The sequence below is a fragment of the Nomascus leucogenys genome, chromosome 9 (assembly GCF_006542625.1).
Source record: "Nomascus leucogenys isolate Asia chromosome 9, Asia_NLE_v1, whole genome shotgun sequence".
Lineage (NCBI taxonomy): Eukaryota > Metazoa > Chordata > Mammalia > Primates > Hylobatidae > Nomascus > Nomascus leucogenys.
This window is the reverse complement of record NC_044389.1, coordinates 84,153,033-84,171,028: the sequence shown is the minus strand read 5'-3', so window position 1 is coordinate 84,171,028 and position 17,996 is coordinate 84,153,033. Positions and strand designations below refer to the sequence as shown.

Genomic DNA, 17,996 nt, shown 5'->3' with positions numbered 1-17,996 from the left:
TCTACTCAACTGATGCAAGAGGTTACCCTTTTCTTCAAAGAGCATCCCATCTGAGTACTAAAGCTACTGTCATATTAATGTTGTTTTCTATATGTCCTGCTAAGTTAGTTAACCTCAAAGACATAAAATTCATTCTTGTCTAAATTACTTGCATTTATGTACGTTAATGTCATTTTAGATAGAAAAATATTTCAACAATAATTTGCTTAGATGACTCTTAACAGCCCATATGTTTGCTTTAAATATGTTTCATTGACAAACATTCCTAACATGAAAAAAATCTGTTTATAGCCACTGTAGTTAAATAGTTCTTAATTTTGGAACATTTTGATGTATGAAATCCCAATATTTAAATGACATGTCACTTACATAGTTTACATGATTATTGACATAGTGGCAGATTTATATAGTCTAACATGTGAAATACCTTCAAAATAATTTGATTAGTTGAGATGCACACATGCTATTAACTGCATAAACACACACATTCAAAATATTCTTATACAATTGACCCTTGAACAATGCAGGGGTTGGGGCAATGACCCCTGAGCCGTTGAAAATCCCCATATAACTTTGATTCCTCAAAAACTCAACTACTGCTGACTAGAAGCTTTACCAATAACATAATCTATCAACACATACTTTGTATCTTATATGTCTGATATACTATATTCTTACAATAAAGTAAGCTAGAGAAAAGAAAGTGTTATTAAGAAAATCATAAGGAAGATAAAATACATTTACAATACTGTACTGTATTTATCAATACTGTAAGTTTACACCATCTGTTTACAGGATGAATTGCCCACCATTTGAAATGGTGAGCAACTGCAGCTGCAGACCTCAATCTACAGTATGTATCAAGCAAATCACCTTTTGCTTGTAATGTCATGACTTTTCTCTTCTTCTTGGGAGTACTACCAGCATCACTAGTGGTATTTCCTATGAGTCCCATGGCATTATTCAAGGTTTACAAGATGAAGAACATACAAGAACCATGAGACATCTCTTTGTACTGTAATATGCAATTTACTAGACAGACAAACTACTCACTCAGAGATGACTGTCATCATACACCATTTTAGCAGATACTCCCAACACCTGATCTCACTGCAGTAGCAACAGGAGGTGGCCACAAAATTATTACAGCAGGACAGTTGTACTACAGTTAATTTTATGCAGTTATGATTTAATACTGCATCTTTATAGTTGTTTACATTCTTCTTAAATGTGAATAACAACATGTATGGTCTGTAAGTGTTTGTGTGACTGTTTCGATAAATTTTAGCTTTTTATAATAGATTTGTATATATTTTAAGGTAGTAAATAATAAAACAGACTAGTATCAACATAATTTTATGCATTCATGACATGCCTAATTTTTCCTTTTTTTTATATTTCTAGGCTACCCAGTTCATCAGCAAGTTTTTTCAAATTGTTGCAAATATCCAAAAAATTTCCAATATATTTATTGAAAAAAATCCACATATAAGTAGACCCATGAAGTTCAAATCTGTGTAAGAGTCAACTGTATTTACAATTCTCTATGCACTTTCCTACTTCTATTTCATTCACACATACTTTACTTTCCCTACTAGATAACCACTTTCTCATTTTCCTCTCATTTTCACTAGCACAACCCTAAATCACCCCAACTAAATAGCTGGAATTAATCTAAAGGAATTAAAGAAATAGGCAAATTGTGTGTGCCCTGCTACTCAGCCTACCAATGCCATTTTCCCTATACTATAGCCCCTTAATCTTCTGTTCCTGTTAATTCCCTCCCTCTCACTCAATGAAAATATGGCCACCAAGACTGGATCATAACTTTATTTACACTATGGTATGCATAACACTAAAGAAAATATAACTAAAAGCAGTACTACCAATTTCTGGCTGAAACAATCATTCTCTCAAGAACTAGTTGCCATTTAATAGAGATGACAAATTTGTTCAAAAGAACTTATTTCTCTGTCAATGTTGAGACAACAATGCATCCCATAGTTAAATAAATATTTGTGAAACAATGTCTTAGAGGAAATTGAAGAGACATTGTTTCAGAATCTCTCACACATTTAAATATCCTAATATGTATATTCAGAACATTTCACCACAGAAATTTTTTTCCAAAGAACATACAGTATATGCTACAGAACATGGTTTGGGCAACAAAGTACTAAAGGAATAAAGCCATGGAAGTCTATGTCCACATATTTCAGGAATTGACTATCAGGTAAGAAAAGTATAAGTCAACTTTCATAATGTCCCACATGGCAACTCACCTACTCATCCAGCAACAGCAATAATTGCCAATTACAGAACACCAATTTTATTCCAAGTATACTATTTGTTTTTTTCATCTTTTCCAAAAGAAAAAAACGTGAGGTATAGAGAGGTCTTATAATGAAGTTACATAGGGTCCTACAACCACTAAGTGAAGCAGCCATTAGATCATTTCTGCAACAGATCAGAAGACGACTCTAAGAGGTCATTACTACATACAAACACAAAATACATCCGTAGTGAAAGCAGAAATGTAATGTGTGCTAATTGCTAACTTCTTAGCAGACTAGTCCTCATAAAAGATACATAAAAAAGCAGCCCCTGTTTTCTTTCCATAATTATAAATGCTTCCTAATTACCCATATGTTACTCAGAAATAGAAATTTGCTTAATGGAAGCTTTCTATTATTCGGTTGACCTTCACAGATCTAGGTGAGACATTGTATATATTTATAACCTGTAGGGAATAAATTACTTCAGGCATCAATTAGGCAATTCTGATTATGTCACTAAAGCTTTATTCGTAGAACTATATCAACTATTACTCTTCTACCTGTATGATGATATTAGAAATGCCTTCATCACAAAAATCATTAAGACACTGATACAGAAGGGAAGTACTGGGAAGGGCGTGGCCCTTTAAATGATACTGAAAGTGGGAAGGGAAGTACTGGGTAGAGGAGGGTGTGGTCCCTGGCTAGGGCTCTATCCCCAGGTCTATGCCCACGGACCTAAGTAAAGACAGGCATTTTTGTTTTCCTGCCCAAATATTGCATTTTCCAAGACCACCCTGGCTTGCCACGCCCCCATCCTGTGCCTATAAAAGACCCTTAGACCCTAGCAGGCAGGTGGCTGGACTTCGAGAGGAACGCACTGGTGTCTTCAGCCAAGACAAGAAACAGAAGCTATGAAAGAAAAGTATATTTGACACAATGAGTGTTAAAAAGTGTTCAACAGCAGCAAATATTACAATCAAAATTATTTAACAAATAAGTGATAAAAGAAAAATATTTGTGATGCATAAGACAAAGTTTACATTTTAAATATGTAATGTGGTCTTACAAGTTTTTAAGACAAAAAGCACAAGAGAAATATGAATAAATGATGTGAATATATAACACACAGAAGAAATCAAAATGCCAAAGAAATATATGAAAAACACTCAATTTCAAGAGACAAATGCTAATTAAAATAGTAGCAAAATATCATTATGAAAATGCCTTGTGTGGTGAGCATGAATAGACAGAGGTTCTCTCTAAACTGCTGGAGGAATTGTGAATTTTGCTCCTATTTTTATAAGAGTAATCTCATAATACATATTCAACAATATGTCATGAGAGAGAAATAAAATTTCTAATTTATTTCATTGGAATTTTTTTTTTCTGAAAGCCGAGAGCATTGCTATCTAACAGAAAATTTAATTCTAATCACAAACGCATGGCACATATGTCGTTTTAATGTTTTTAGCAACCATACTGCAACAAATAAAAAGTTAATTACAATAATACTAATTTTATTTCATCAAATAAATTCAAAATAGTATCATCTTAACATGCAATTAATAGAACATTCTTGAGAGATTTTACATTCTATTTTTTGTGCTCAGTCTTTGAAAACTGGTATGTATTTTACATTTACAGCACATCATAATTTGAACTAGACATATTTTAAGTCCTCAACAGCCACATGTCTAGAGGCTACAGTGTTAGGTAGCAAAGCATACAGTTTTTTGCCCATCAGAATACAGAAAACATGTAAGATTATAGCAATCTGACATGACAGAAACATCTGCACCTTGGGAGGCCGAGGCGGGGGGATCATCTAAGGTCAGGAGTTCAAGACCAGCCTGGCCAAAATGGTGAAACCCCGTCTCTACTAAAAATACAAAAGTTAGCCAGGTGTGTTGGCAGGCACCTGTAATCCCAGCTATCTGAGAGGCTGAAGCAGGAGAATCGCTTGAACCCAGGAGATGGAGTTTGCAGTGAGCTGAGATTGCACCATTGCACTCCAGGCGGGGTGACAAGAGTGAGAAACCATCTCAAAAAAATTTAAAAATTTAAAAACAAATCTTGTCTGAAACAACTAACGTGTAACAAGAATTGCCTAAATTTATATTACCAACCTGTTTGAATGTGTTTTTATCTAGCAATAGTCAGTCTCTTGGATTCAGACAGGAAGAATAGAGCTAGACTTATTCAGGAGTAGAGCTTTATCAAGTAGTTGTGACAGTAACTACTAAGCAAATGCAAAGACAGGATTTTAACAAGAATGAATGGATTCCAATATGGATAAAAAGGAAGGGATGATATATAGAAAGTAAAGCTAAGGAATAATTTAACACTGTACCAAGGTTTTCACAGAAAGAAATGACAACTATTTATTCTCCATTAAGATCAATACCAAAAAAACAAAAAAAGAAAAAAGGAAAGAGGAGAGGAACGGGAAGAAGAGAAGGAGGAGCTCCAGAAATGTAGAAGAAGGAATGAAAAAAATGAGACAGAAATTCTTTTTCTTTTCTTTTTTTTTTTAATTATACTTTAAGTTCTAGGGTACATGTGCACAATGTGCAGGTTTGTTACATATGTATACATGTGCCATGTTGGTGTGCTGCACCCATTAACTCATCATTTACATTAGATATATCTCCTAATGCTATCCCTTCTCCCTACCCCCACCCCACGACAGGCCCCAGTGTGTGATGTTCCCCTTCCTGTGTCCATGTGTTTTCATTGTTCAGTTCCCACCTAGGAATGAGAATATGTGGTGTTTGGTTTTCTGTCCTTGGGATAGTTTGCTCAGAATGATTGTTTCCAGCTTCATCCATGTCCCTACAAAGGACATGAGCTCATCCTTTTTATTGCTGAATAGTATTCCACGGTGTATACGTGCATCATTTTCTTTATTTGATTTTATTTTACTTTATTTATTTATTTATTTATTTTTGAGATGGAGTCTCACTCTGTCACCCAGGCTGGAGTGCAGTGGTGCCATCTTGGCTCACTGCAAGCTCCGCCTCCCAGGTTCATGCCATTCTCCTGCCTCAGCCTCCCAAGTAGCTGGGATTACAGGCACCCACCAGCACGCCCAGCTAATTTTTTGTGTTTTTAGTAGACATGGGGTTTCACCGTGTTAGCCACGATGGCCTAGATCTCCTGACCTTGTGATCCGCCCACCTTGGCCTCCCAAAGTGCTGGAAGTACAGGTGTGAGCCACCATGCCCAGCCACCAAATTTTCTTAATCCGGTCTGTCATTGATGGACATTTGGGTTGGTTCCAAGTCTTTGCTATTGTGAATAGTGCCGCAATTAACATACATGTGCATGTGTCTTTCTAGCAGCATGATTTATAATCCTTTGGGTATATACCCAGAGCCTGCATTGCCAAGACAAAAGAACAAAATTGGAGGCATCACACTACCTGACTTCAAACTATACTACAAGGCTACAGGAACCAAAACAGCATGGTACTGGTACCAAAACAGAGATATAGACCAATGGAACAGAACAGAGCCCTCAGAAATAATACCACACATCTACAACCATCTGATCTTTGACAAACCTGACAGAAACAAGACATGGGGAAAGGATTTCCTATGTAATAAATGGTGCTGGGAAAACTGGATAGCCATATGTAGAAAGCTGAAACTGGATCCCTTCCTTACACCTTATACAAAAATTAATTCAAGATGGATTAAAGACTTAAATGTGAGACTTAAAACTGTAAAAACCCTAGAAGAAAGCCTAGGCAATACCATTCAGGACATAGGCATGGGCAAGGACTTCATGACTAAAACACCAAAAGCAATGGCAACAAAAGCCAAAATTGACAAATGGGATCTCATTAAACTAAAGAGCTTCTGCACAGCAAAAGAAACTACCATCAGAGCAAACAGGCAATCTACAGAATGGAGAAAATTTTTACAATCTACCCATCTGACAAAGGGCTAATATCCAGAATCTACAAAGAACTTAAACAAATTTACAAGAAAAAATCAAACAATCCCATCAAAAAGTGGGCGAAGGATATGAACACACGCTTCTCAAAAGAACACATTTATGCAGCCAACAGACACATGAAAAAATACTCATCATCACTGGCCATCAGAGAAATACAAATCAAAACCACAATGAGATACCATCTCATAGAATGACAATCATTAAAAAGTCAGGAAACAACAGGTGCTGGAGAGGATGTGGAGAAATAGGAACACTTTTACACTGTTGGTGGGACTGTAAACTAGTTCAACCATTGTGGAAGATAGTGTGGTGATTCCTCAAGGATCTAGAACTAGAAATCCATTTGACGAGACAGAAATTCTTAAATACATAAGAAAATCTACACATTAAAATGTATTACTAATGGAATTCATGGAGCTGTTCTCTATAAGTTTTCATAGCAGAAAACCCCCCTTTGGTGTGATGCCATCAGCTTTTGAGAACAATTAAATTGCTGCCGTGACACTGATCTTCAAGCAACAATGAAAGTAAAATCCTTTCCTTGATGCCACATCTTCAGCTGCTTATCAGACAGCCATATTTCTAAAGGGCGTCTCTATGGCCTCCATCACCTTACCTTCTTCCACTCACTCCCATTCAGCTCTCATCCTCTTTACTAAAGCTACTTACTTCTCTCTCTAAGGTCATCTGTAAGTTTCATGATGCCAAATCCATTGGCTAAATTTCAGGCTTCAATTTGCCTGACCTATCGAAAGAATTTGGGCCAGTTCACCATTCTTACCTTCCTGAAACATTCTATTTTTGAATTCTTGTCACTATATCTTTGTTTTCCTTCTTTGCAGCCTCTCCTCAGTCATATTGAGCAACTCCTCCTTCTCTACCAACACTGAAATGTTTGCTTTCCACAGGTCTCTATCCTGGGTCACCTTATCTATGTTATCCTATTCATTGTTGTAGTTTTAAATACAATGTTTTTCTTAATTTTATATCTCCAGTCTGAACTGCCTTTCTGACATCCAGATCCTAAAATCAAACTGCTTACTTGACATCTTAATGCGACTATTTCTCATGCTCCTCAAACGTAATAGATCTGAAATTGAAATGACATTCTCTCATGCCCTCCCGGTGTCCTCTTGTTCCTTCACTCCTTTCCAATGGAGTAAATGACACATTCTTGATTCTCCTGGATTTACAGACCACAACCCTAGGTGTCATTCTTCACATTTCTGTCCCCTTCAGACTCCAAATCTACTATATCACAAAAGGTATGTAAGTAATAGTTCTTAATAAATCTGTCCACTTCTCCCTGTATTTTTACTCATTGCCAATCCCTAATTGTTCGCCAACTTCCATCGCTGCCCTTTTCCAATTAATTGTATCAATAGCAGCTCATGTGATCTTCTAACACAAAATCTAATCATGCCATCCCTCATTAAAAACTCTTCAAGAGCTCCTCATTATACTTGGGGAATTTTTTACACAAATTTATGCAATTAGGTTTTGGTTTACTTTTCAGATTCTTCTCCTCACTCATTATAATAACATTGTGAGTGTAACCTTGTCATATCTTGAAAAAATTTTGTCTTCCTATGTCTCATTTCTTCACTGACATCATCGGACTTGATTGATCACATCTGAACTTCATTAATTTGTTTCTTTCTCTGAAGTTTAGCAAGAACACACTGAATTCTTGTTTTCTAAGGTGAACATTAATAACATACTATGTATAACTTAATGGAGATACTATACTTTGTACTCCATTGCAGAAAAATAGGTTGGTAAAAGACTAATCTCTAAAACACAGTACTTGTATTGCTTCATATTGATATTAATCCACTGAGATTGTATATAAAGTTTTCATAATGGCCTGTTAATGGTGCCATATTTCTTCATATGCCAGGGGAGTTGAAGATAATCCCTAGTTTTATATCTCATCTTACTCTTTTACTTCCTCTTTTACTAAGTAAATACGTTTTTTGACATTAACTAAGATAAATGCCCCAACCATTCTCTCACTAATGTATGCCTCAATTCAAATGTATTTTACAAACTTGCCAGAAACAGTATGCTATAAAATTTTCAGAGAAGTAAAAATATCCTGTTAACAAAACGTGGGAAAACGTTGTTGTTATACATTCATAGCTACATAATTCAAAGCTGTAAACCTTTTAACAGTGCTTAATTCTTATAATACTAACATTTGAGTGAATTATTTTATCTCCAGCTCTAAGGATTTAAGTTTGAAAACCTAAAAATAAATGCATGGACTTTCTTCAAATTTCACTAATAAAGGCAGGACACTCGAAATATGCTCATCCGCAGGACCACCAGACTTACTCATATTCTATTCCCAGTGCATGAAAGGAACAGACTTTATTCTCAGATTATTTAATTTTCAATGGAAGATACGTAGAAGACATCATTTTAACAATACGAACAACTTTTGAAAAGAGAAGTTGATAGCTGGCAGTTTTTGAGGAATAAAGGTACGCTAGCCCAAACTTTTTTTTTCCTCCCAAAAAGAGAAATTCACTCAAAGTAGTTCATGTAAGGAGAAGTTCATTTAAGGATACTACAAGCAATTTCATGGACAAATAAGATCAGAAAAATAAGTGCAGCTGCTCCGTCACTAGAAATCAGAAATCGAGACTACTCCCTTTGTCTTTTGGTCTCCTCAGTTCTTTCATCACAGTTTCTTTCTATTTATGCATCTTAAACATGAGGCAACTAACTGTCATCTTATACTGTATACTGGATCTTCCACTGACAATAATCTCATCTTTTATCAATCTTCTACTGACAAGAATCTTTATTCTTTCATTTAATAAGACAAAAGGACTTTGTGGCTTATACAGATTATACATGTGGCTTACTTACACAGATTCAACAAATCTGTATAAGCCTGACAACACACGGCACTGGCCATTAAGCAACCGGTTGGCTGGCTTGCATCATGTGCCTATTCTTGGCCCAAGTGACTGTTTCTGGGAATCTGAATAATTGTCCTCATTCTACTTGATTTACATGGCTGTGGATCCATAGGATGTGATAAAGGAAAGGTCTCTGACCTACAAGTAAGTACTTAAAGTAGTGAAAGTTCTATGCTTTTACTGAGAAATTATGAGAGAATTAAAGAAATTATCCCATTAATTGAAACCAGAGTAGATTTTGCCTCAATTTTATGTCATTCACTTTTTTACAATAGTGACCTAATAATTTACTAACTGTACTAAAAACACACTCCTCTCCCAATATCTTAAACTGTATCAATATATTAAATCTAAATAAAATGTGATCAATAGAAAATGTGTAATCTTAGAGATTCTTCAGACAGTAACAATAAATATTCTACAATTGCTATTTCAATGATTTTATAGAATCATGCCCTTTTGTGTTTCTCCACTCCCCATCCTAGAAAAAAAACATGGTCACTTAAAAGTTTCACCTTTAACTGTTTAGAAAAGCTTCCATAGATGAAAGAACACAGTGAATTATTAAATATTTTCATATGACTATACTGAACAATATGACTTCTTGTCCAGAGTAGACACTACTCTTCTGACACCCTTACTTATCAACTAGTATGATTCCCATTTCATATGAATTCAAAGTAGAAACACAATAAACAGAAGCTATTACAAGAAGGCTAAAATTTCAAGTGGTCTTGACACCATATTATTCCTCTGAAAATTAGACATGATCCTATAACAAAAAAGGAATGAGAATATTGTTTCTGACCAAAGGAGGCTTTGTTCTCAGCATGTATCAGATGAAAAAAAAAATGAGGCATATAGTAAATGGAATTCCAAGTCAGAGACTGTTCTTATACTTTTCAGTGTGTCTCTATAATGAGAACACATATGAAAACAAAGCAATGGGAATTAATAATATGGGAAAATGGCAGAGACACTTAGAAGAAACAAAGATATGACACATATTATGATGAAACATAACAACATACTTTAATGAACCAGATATAAAGGAAATCTTGTAAAAGATCACAAAGCATTAATTAATTACTCTTCACGATTAAAGAGGGGAGTCATCTTTCTGGATTATTTCAGTGCAGAACACTTAGAAACAACAAAGAGATTTCAATTCAGGGGTAAATGTCTAAAAGGCTCATTATTTTTCTCTGAGTAAAAACTAATTACTGGAGGGGTATAATTCCATATGATATCTGATATTTTCACCACCGGGACTATTTCAATGTCTGCACAAAAACTTAGATACAATTCTTTATATTTAAAACAGGAAAGGAAAGGATTACAAGGCCAAATAATAACTTACTTTTTAAATAATAACTTATGAAATGTTTGCCTTTTCTATTCTTATTTCATAGCTATCTCCAAAATTACTGCAAGATACTCTATATTCTACGAAAAAAGCAGTAAATTAGTAAGTGTAACTTAGGTGATTAAGCAACAACCATTTAAACTCTTAAAACATGTGATTTATTTTTGTCAGGAATGATGTTCCTCATTTTATGTTGGAATTTTGTTTTAACCCAGTAGTAAATATTTTGGTAAAATAGATTCTCATCTTCTTATAAGTTGAAGTACTCCATAGTTTTTCTGTTTGATGCTTATTTTTTTCAAATATATTTATATATTATGTAACCTGAGTCACAAATGGTACTCTGAGATATGAGAAAACAGAGCATGCTCTTATTTTGTCTTATTAGATTCCTTCTTTATTCTTTCCTGCAACTGCTCTAGTTTAATTCCCTTTTAATCAACCTATCCTTAGTTCTTCTCATTATGAATTTCTTTTTTTCTCCTCTCAGAACTATTAACCACAATACATCCCCAAGGATATAGCAGTGTCTTTATACAAGAGGCCATACCTCCTAATTTTTTTGATATGAGAGCTTGATTGCTTCACCCATTAAGTTGTCCCTCACGTCAGTATGAGGCAATCAGTATGAGGCAGTTTTTCAATAAGAACTCCCACTCTTATATAAGCTAATATGACACTACTGATCAATGACCTAAGAATTAATATAACAACTAGCATGTATAAAGCAGTTACTATTCGTTATAAGACCCTGAAAAGGACTTCACCAGCATTTACCCGTTTAATCCCCTAAACAACTTTCATATACAGGTTTTCTTCTCGGATTTTGCTTTTTAATAAACAAAATAAAAAACTGAGACAGTGACAGATTTCATTATTTATTCAAGGTCATAGATGAGACAGGCAATGAAGCTGGGACTAGATCTGAGGCAGTATGAGTCAAAAGACCACCATAAGTAGGGCATAACCACCTACAATACATCCTCAGATAGATATTGCAGAAAAGGTTCCTCTACTGTCCCAGGTGTAACTTTGAATATGCTGATATTTAACCTTGAAATCTTCAGCAATTGCATTTTTCAGAATTATTCCTTATTATGGTGAAGATATCCTGAAAGCACTCCTTGTCTTTAAAATCCTAGCAAAAGTGACCTTAGAACATTTCCAGATTGGTCTGAAGAAAGCAAGTTTTTCCAGCCACCAGCACGGAACCAGGTTATTTCCTTAGTGGAACAAATGTAGGACGCTGGCTATGTTGGAAGATTGCAGTCAAAGCAAAAAGCTTCAAATCTTTAAGAACTTCAAGCTAGAGGGCAGAGACCTAGACAAACCATGTTCCTTACAAGTTATGTATAAGCATCCAGCTTAAGGTGAAACAGTCTAAATGCTAGTTCCACCCTTTCATGCTTTCTGTTCTTAAGCAAATCATTTATTAAAGTTTCATCAGATGCATCAAATAATATCAATAAAAATTTAAAAACAACTATGGGGTGGAGAAAACTCTGTGATTTAATAAATAATCACTCCCTAATTAAAACAGCAGTCAAAATTAAATTTTTAAAATCATTAGTTTTGGAATAAAACAGGAAGAATCTCTCTTTTGGACACTGATAGCAATATATAGTTAAATACAAACCAGAAAATATATTCTAACTGGAACTTTCACCCATCGTGCATCATTTTCACCTTGTTTTAGAAGTGGGTATTCTATTTTTCTTGCTTCCATTAAAGAAGAAGTTGGATACTCAAGTTAATAAATCTCTGATGGCAGTATACACTAATGTTGTCTAGCAGTACATTCTATCTCCTGCTAGAAATATACCTTCCTAGGCATGAAACTGTGTTTACCATTTTACATTCTTATTACTACTACATGACTCTTGGGGGGGAATAAAAGTTTGTTGTTAAGTTAATGAATGGGTGACCTTCAAATAATTACTAGTTATGAAACCATGAGCAACTCACACTCTGGATCTCAGTGCTCTCTTCTCTAAATGAGGCAGTTGGACCAATTGACCCCCAATGTGCCATATTAAGATAGTTGTTGGAGAGAGAGGGAGCTCTCCATTAAAAAAAAAACCCACTGGATTTACAAAAGCTAGAAGATTACTCATATCAAGAATATGGGCATGGGATAATGTCAAAAGACAATTCGTTGTTAGAAAAGTTTCATTATGTTGGCCAGAAAAGGAAGTAACTGAAGCAAGTGATAAATACTGCATGGAGAAGGACCCAAGGAGTTGGGGCGGGGGGATGCATGGGAGGAACAAGAATAATTGGAATGCTATAAATATTGATTCACATTACTCTTGCATTATTCACAATAGCAAGTGCCTCAAAGTATTGCTTAGTATGAAGTGCAATAAAAGGCATTTTCTGCCTAAACTGCTTAATCTAGATGTTTGAAACAAACTGTACCCCATTCTCTAACAAAATTGTTAAACTGAAATTACAAAAGAGGTAACCTGCTCAAAGTTTGAAAGACATGGTTGGCTTACAGATGCTAGCAAAGGCTGCTCTGCTGCAGACCATCAGAGCCACAGTTTTCAAGAATGTCAATATACAATAGTTAAAATATTAATAATATTAAGTTACGGGCTCTAAGTCCTTTCTTGTCACTTTTCATTGACACAAATATACTTCTTATTTAACTGAAAGCAATCCCTAAAGTTTATTTATGTAAAAATGCACTAGCTAACAGAAATAGCTACAACCAAAATTACATTACCTAAAAAATTCTAGAAAGGTATGAGAAATTTATTTCTATTCAGCAAATTAAGAGAATTTCACTCAGAATATACTTTCTTGTTGCATTTCTCACCACGAACACTCCAGTAATATTAATACCTAAGTGAAGTTTTTTAATTTAAAAAACATTTTTATATCACTGTGTAATTTGCAAATGCATTTGAAATGCTTCAAAAAGAACTAAATAAAACTGCCTTAACGTCCATTTCAAAATATAAATCTACTTCTGCATTCAATCAAGTTGACTGTTTTCCTTTGACCAAGTTAGTAAAGCCAGTGGAGTAGGGAGGTGGTGTTGGTAGAGTTTCTCTGCAAAGCCACCTGCCAAGAAGCAGGGCACTTACGGTCCGCGCTACCAATTCACCAGAGTGGGTTTTGTCAGGCCGGGCAGGTAAATGGGTGACGCTACAAATGAGCGGTTTTGCTGGGCTTACCGACTGTTGAAAATAATTACGTACAATTTTAAACGCGCATTGCTTTAAAATAGGTTGCAAAGTGATTTTAGAAAGTACAGGACACTGACCCGGGTGCTGGGGAAAGTTCCAGCTCCTCAGGAGTTGCAGACACTGAGGGTAGCCCGCTGGCCAGAACTCCCAGCGGGCTCCCTCCTCGTGGCGTCCAGATGCCCCTCAGAGAAGTCAGGGACAGAAGAACCCTCTGGGCTGCCTGGCGGCAGGATAAAAAGGAGAAGCCCTGTCTCAGGGACGCCCTGGCCTCAGTGCCCGAGTGCAGTTGTCTAACGATGGCCCGTGGTCTCCGCAGAGCCCCGTAGCCCGGCCGCGGCGTCAAGCCCCTCCGAATGCGCGACTACCCACCTGGGGGCGCTGGGCCGCAGGGGGCCGGGGCCGGGCTCCCAAGCCTCTTGCCTGGCGCTGCTGGCAGCATTGTGGCGGCTGAAGCCGAGGGGCCTGCGCGCTGCTGCCCGCCAAGCGCTACCTGGACTCTCCCGGCCAGAGACTTCCCGCGATTTTCTCTTCCTTTGGCCCTCGGCTCTCCCCAGCCCGCTTGCCACTCGCGGCGGCTGCGGCCAGGTCTCAGGAAACGCAGCCCCGGGGCTCATGCCCGCAAGGCCAGGGCTTCGCTCTGCTGGGCGCCCAGAGGAAGTGAAACTGCTCAGGGGCCTGCTCTCGCATCCCTTCTCAAAAGGCCGCTTTGGTTTCTTATAACACTTCTGCGCCTGTTTCCTTCCTCACCTTTTCACCCTAGGATATATTTAGACCCCTGTTGCTGTAGCTCTCCTTGTCCGTTTCTAGGTCTGCCATACTGCCATACTGCCCCCACTTCCAGGCAGACGTAGGGAAACCAGAAGTGAACATTTGCTGGAAAGACAGAATAATTAGATAGATAGATGAGTAGATACATAAATGATAGATACATACATATAGAAATGAAGATACATATAATACTGTAATTTTAAAAATATTTCATTTTACACAGACTTTCTAGGCTAGGTTCATAAATTGAAAAGTGATTTAAAATTCCATATAAAATGTATTTCTTACTCCTGCTCCAACTCACAAATAGACCCAGTAAAAAATTATTTATGGCTCTAAATAGCCTCTCCAAACAAGAGTTTGTTTGCTTGTTTTAAAGATGGAGATATATCAAAGGAGTTGTCCCAGAACCTTAAAGTGAATGTCTCTCTCTCAAGCATGTCTAAACTAGTCATTTGCCTTTTGAAGTTGAATATATTTTTTGAAAATCAATTTGGTAGTAATACATAGTTTATTGTTCCCCTCCTCTTCCTATAAAATGAAGGCTTTCTTTGAAACTTTCCCTCGGATGAAGTGCTTTTTAGGAATAGTATAAATATCAAGTATCAAAAAATGTTAATTTTTTCACATAAATGAACTTATTAGAACTTTACAACATAATGTAGAAAACTTGGAGTAGTATGTGAAATGTCCAAAAAACTTGAAAACAATTATAGGTTGTATTGTATTTATCTCGTTTCCAGTAGTTTCTTTAACATCGTTATTAATTTTATGTTGATTTTCTGAACTTTATATAATGGAACAAAAGATTTCATCTAACTTATGAAATATTATATTGAAAAAAATGGTTGTCTTCTATATATGCCCGTTAACAGACAGACTTCAGTGTAATAGGCAAAAACAGAAATTTGGATTGCAGGGTTTGGGTGTTGTTCAGTGTATCAGAAACTCAGTTCTTAGGAAAGTATGTCTTAAACAAACCCATTGGAGAAAAGAATATTCTAACTGATGCATCTGCTGGTATATGTATTCCTGACAAGAGCTACTTTAGCCAACATGAACCCTCCAGATGATGCTCCCCAATTAAGTGTCCAGATCTTCAAAGGCACCTATTTATGCACACAAAAACTTGTTAATAAAGACAGTGTTCAGATAGGAACTTATATCTGTCACATATACAGGACAGCCTTCTTCTATGAAGAGCCCTGGATTGGAAGTCAGAAGGTTGCAGCTGCCATCCTGACTCTGCTCCGCAATATCTGGGTGTTTGAGGTAATTCTTAATATTTCTGAGCCTTGCATATCTCATCTAATTTATTCATTATTAATGAATAAATTAAAATTACTGTATTTGAGTTTCTGCTAGATATAAAATGTTATAACACTGTCTCCTAATAAAACTATAGAAAATAAGATTCATAATATGAAAATTAAGTGTATTTTCAGAAGCTCATTTCCACTACTTATGTCAAATGATGCTAGTAAATAGAAAAAAAAGTAAAAACTGCTGAAAATTGTGGGCTTTTTTTTTAAAAAAGATTTTTTCTTTTTTTTTTAAAAAAAAATAAGATTATGTGTTAGAAAATCTTTAAAATCTCCCATTAAAATTATTCTAGCTTCGTTTTTCTTTTGTTTTGAATAAGAAAATAGCCATTGACTACCCCATTGACTGACTTATTTATTCTTTTGTTTTACTGTTTGCAGTCAACAACTACTCTTTTTTTTTAAGTATTCTATATGCTATGTTCTATGTAACAGTTTCACAATATTCATGTCATTTGGTTCTCAAAACAAGGAAGCTTTAATCATATGTTACAAATGAAGAATCTGGGCGTTGAAAACTGTAAGTGGCAGAGCTGGAATTCAATCCTACATCTGATTTCATAGCCTGCCCTCTTAATTATAACTGCCCCCCTCCCACCCGCTTCCTTTTAAGGTCACATAAGGCCCTTGCTAAAGATTACATGAACATAATAGGATAGGTTATACATACATGTGTTGAAAATTGTTTTTGTTTCCCTATCCACTTTTCCACAGAACTATAGGACCATACAATTAAATACTAATATCCTTAAAAATAGGTATGAACTGTACTTATAATTTATTACAATTTTGGTGCTATTTGGTTGAGGATATATAGATGTTCACACATGCGCACGCACACACACACACAGACACACACGTGATAACCTAAGTCTACATGTTTTCATACTTTGTTGATGCATTTATAAAAATTTATTTTAAAAGATTTTTTACTCATTTTGGGCTTGTTTCTGTGTCAAGTACATCTTTAATCACAGTTGACTTTATTTTTCTCCTGCTTTCTCCCTTAAGGAGATGATACCATCTGGAATGTTGGGTTAGCTCTTGGTTCATACTTGTTCTCAGGAAAGAGGCACTTAGCAATTCTCACACCGAGAGGCTTTTTCAGGCAGAATACCACCAGCAGTGTGTAATCGCAGGTTTCTGATTTTACCTCTGTTACAGAATGACAAAAAAAGGCTAGTCACAGTAGGTTTCTCGTTTCTCAATATATCAAACTCTTGGATCCATTGACTTCTTCCCTTGCATTATTTTTTTTAGCAGCATATTGACAGCCTCAATATTATTACCCCACTCTGTGAAGATTATAAGAGCCTCACACTGGCCCTGTGTTCCAATAAATGGACAGCTAAAGCTGTTTGGTGTTGTCCTACAGTTGCCATGGATGATTTCTTGTGTCCTTTGCAGACTAGATGCTGTTGTGCATGCTAATGGCTTTATTTCTGTCTTTAGATTCTGGATATCTTTAAAGAACAAAACTGGTCCTTTTCTAAAGCAATAATCTATTGTAAAAGTGAAATAGTTGCTTCTTCATGGCTATTTGTTAACTGGGGAGTTTTCCTCTTGACAGTCATGTCTGGATTTTTAGACACTGAATTATATTATTCCCCCAGAGTGTTAACTACACTTCTTATTTACTCCCTCAAAACTAAACCAAATACCAGGGATGTCTGAAGGAATTTTTAGCAATAATTTTTTTTTGTCATTACTAGGAGGCTTTATTTTCTTTTGCTTCCTCACATTTAATTGAATTCTTTAATACTAATCTGTGTAGCAACCCCCCAAAGAGGTCCACATTCTCATCTGCAGAACCTGTGTATATATGTATTTACCTGGAAGGTGGAATTAAATTAAGGATCTTGAGATGGGAAGATTATCTTGGATTATCCAGGTGGGCCCAGTGTAATCACAAGAGTCCTTATAAGATGGGGGCAGAAAAGTGAAAGTTAGAGAGGAGGTGTGATGAGAAAACAGAGATTAGAGGAATATGCTTAGAATATGGAGGAAGGGGCCACAAGCCAAGGAATACAGGTAGCCTAAAGGCAAAGAAATGAATTCTCCTGCAGAGCCTACAGAAGGAACCAGCCCTGTTGACATCTTGGCTTTTAGCCCAATGAGACTGATTTTGGACTTATTACATCTATAATTCTAATATAATAAATTTAGGTTGTTTTAAG

General features: G+C 36.0%; 1 protein-coding gene across 2 annotated transcripts in view; it reads right to left on the bottom strand.

The window, feature by feature from the left end:
* The window catches only part of BANK1 (B cell scaffold protein with ankyrin repeats 1), a 286,645-nt gene extending 272,275 nt beyond the window's left edge, over positions 1-14,370 (bottom strand). For both annotated transcript variants that reach the window (XM_003257482.2, XM_030819171.1), the window contains exon 1: positions 14,099-14,370. In XM_003257482.2, coding sequence (XP_003257530.2) covers positions 14,099-14,168 — 70 coding nt within the window. In that variant the 5' untranslated portion in view covers positions 14,169-14,370. The remainder of the gene's footprint in view (positions 1-14,098) is intronic.
* Between the last annotated feature and the right edge of the window lie 3,626 nt (positions 14,371-17,996).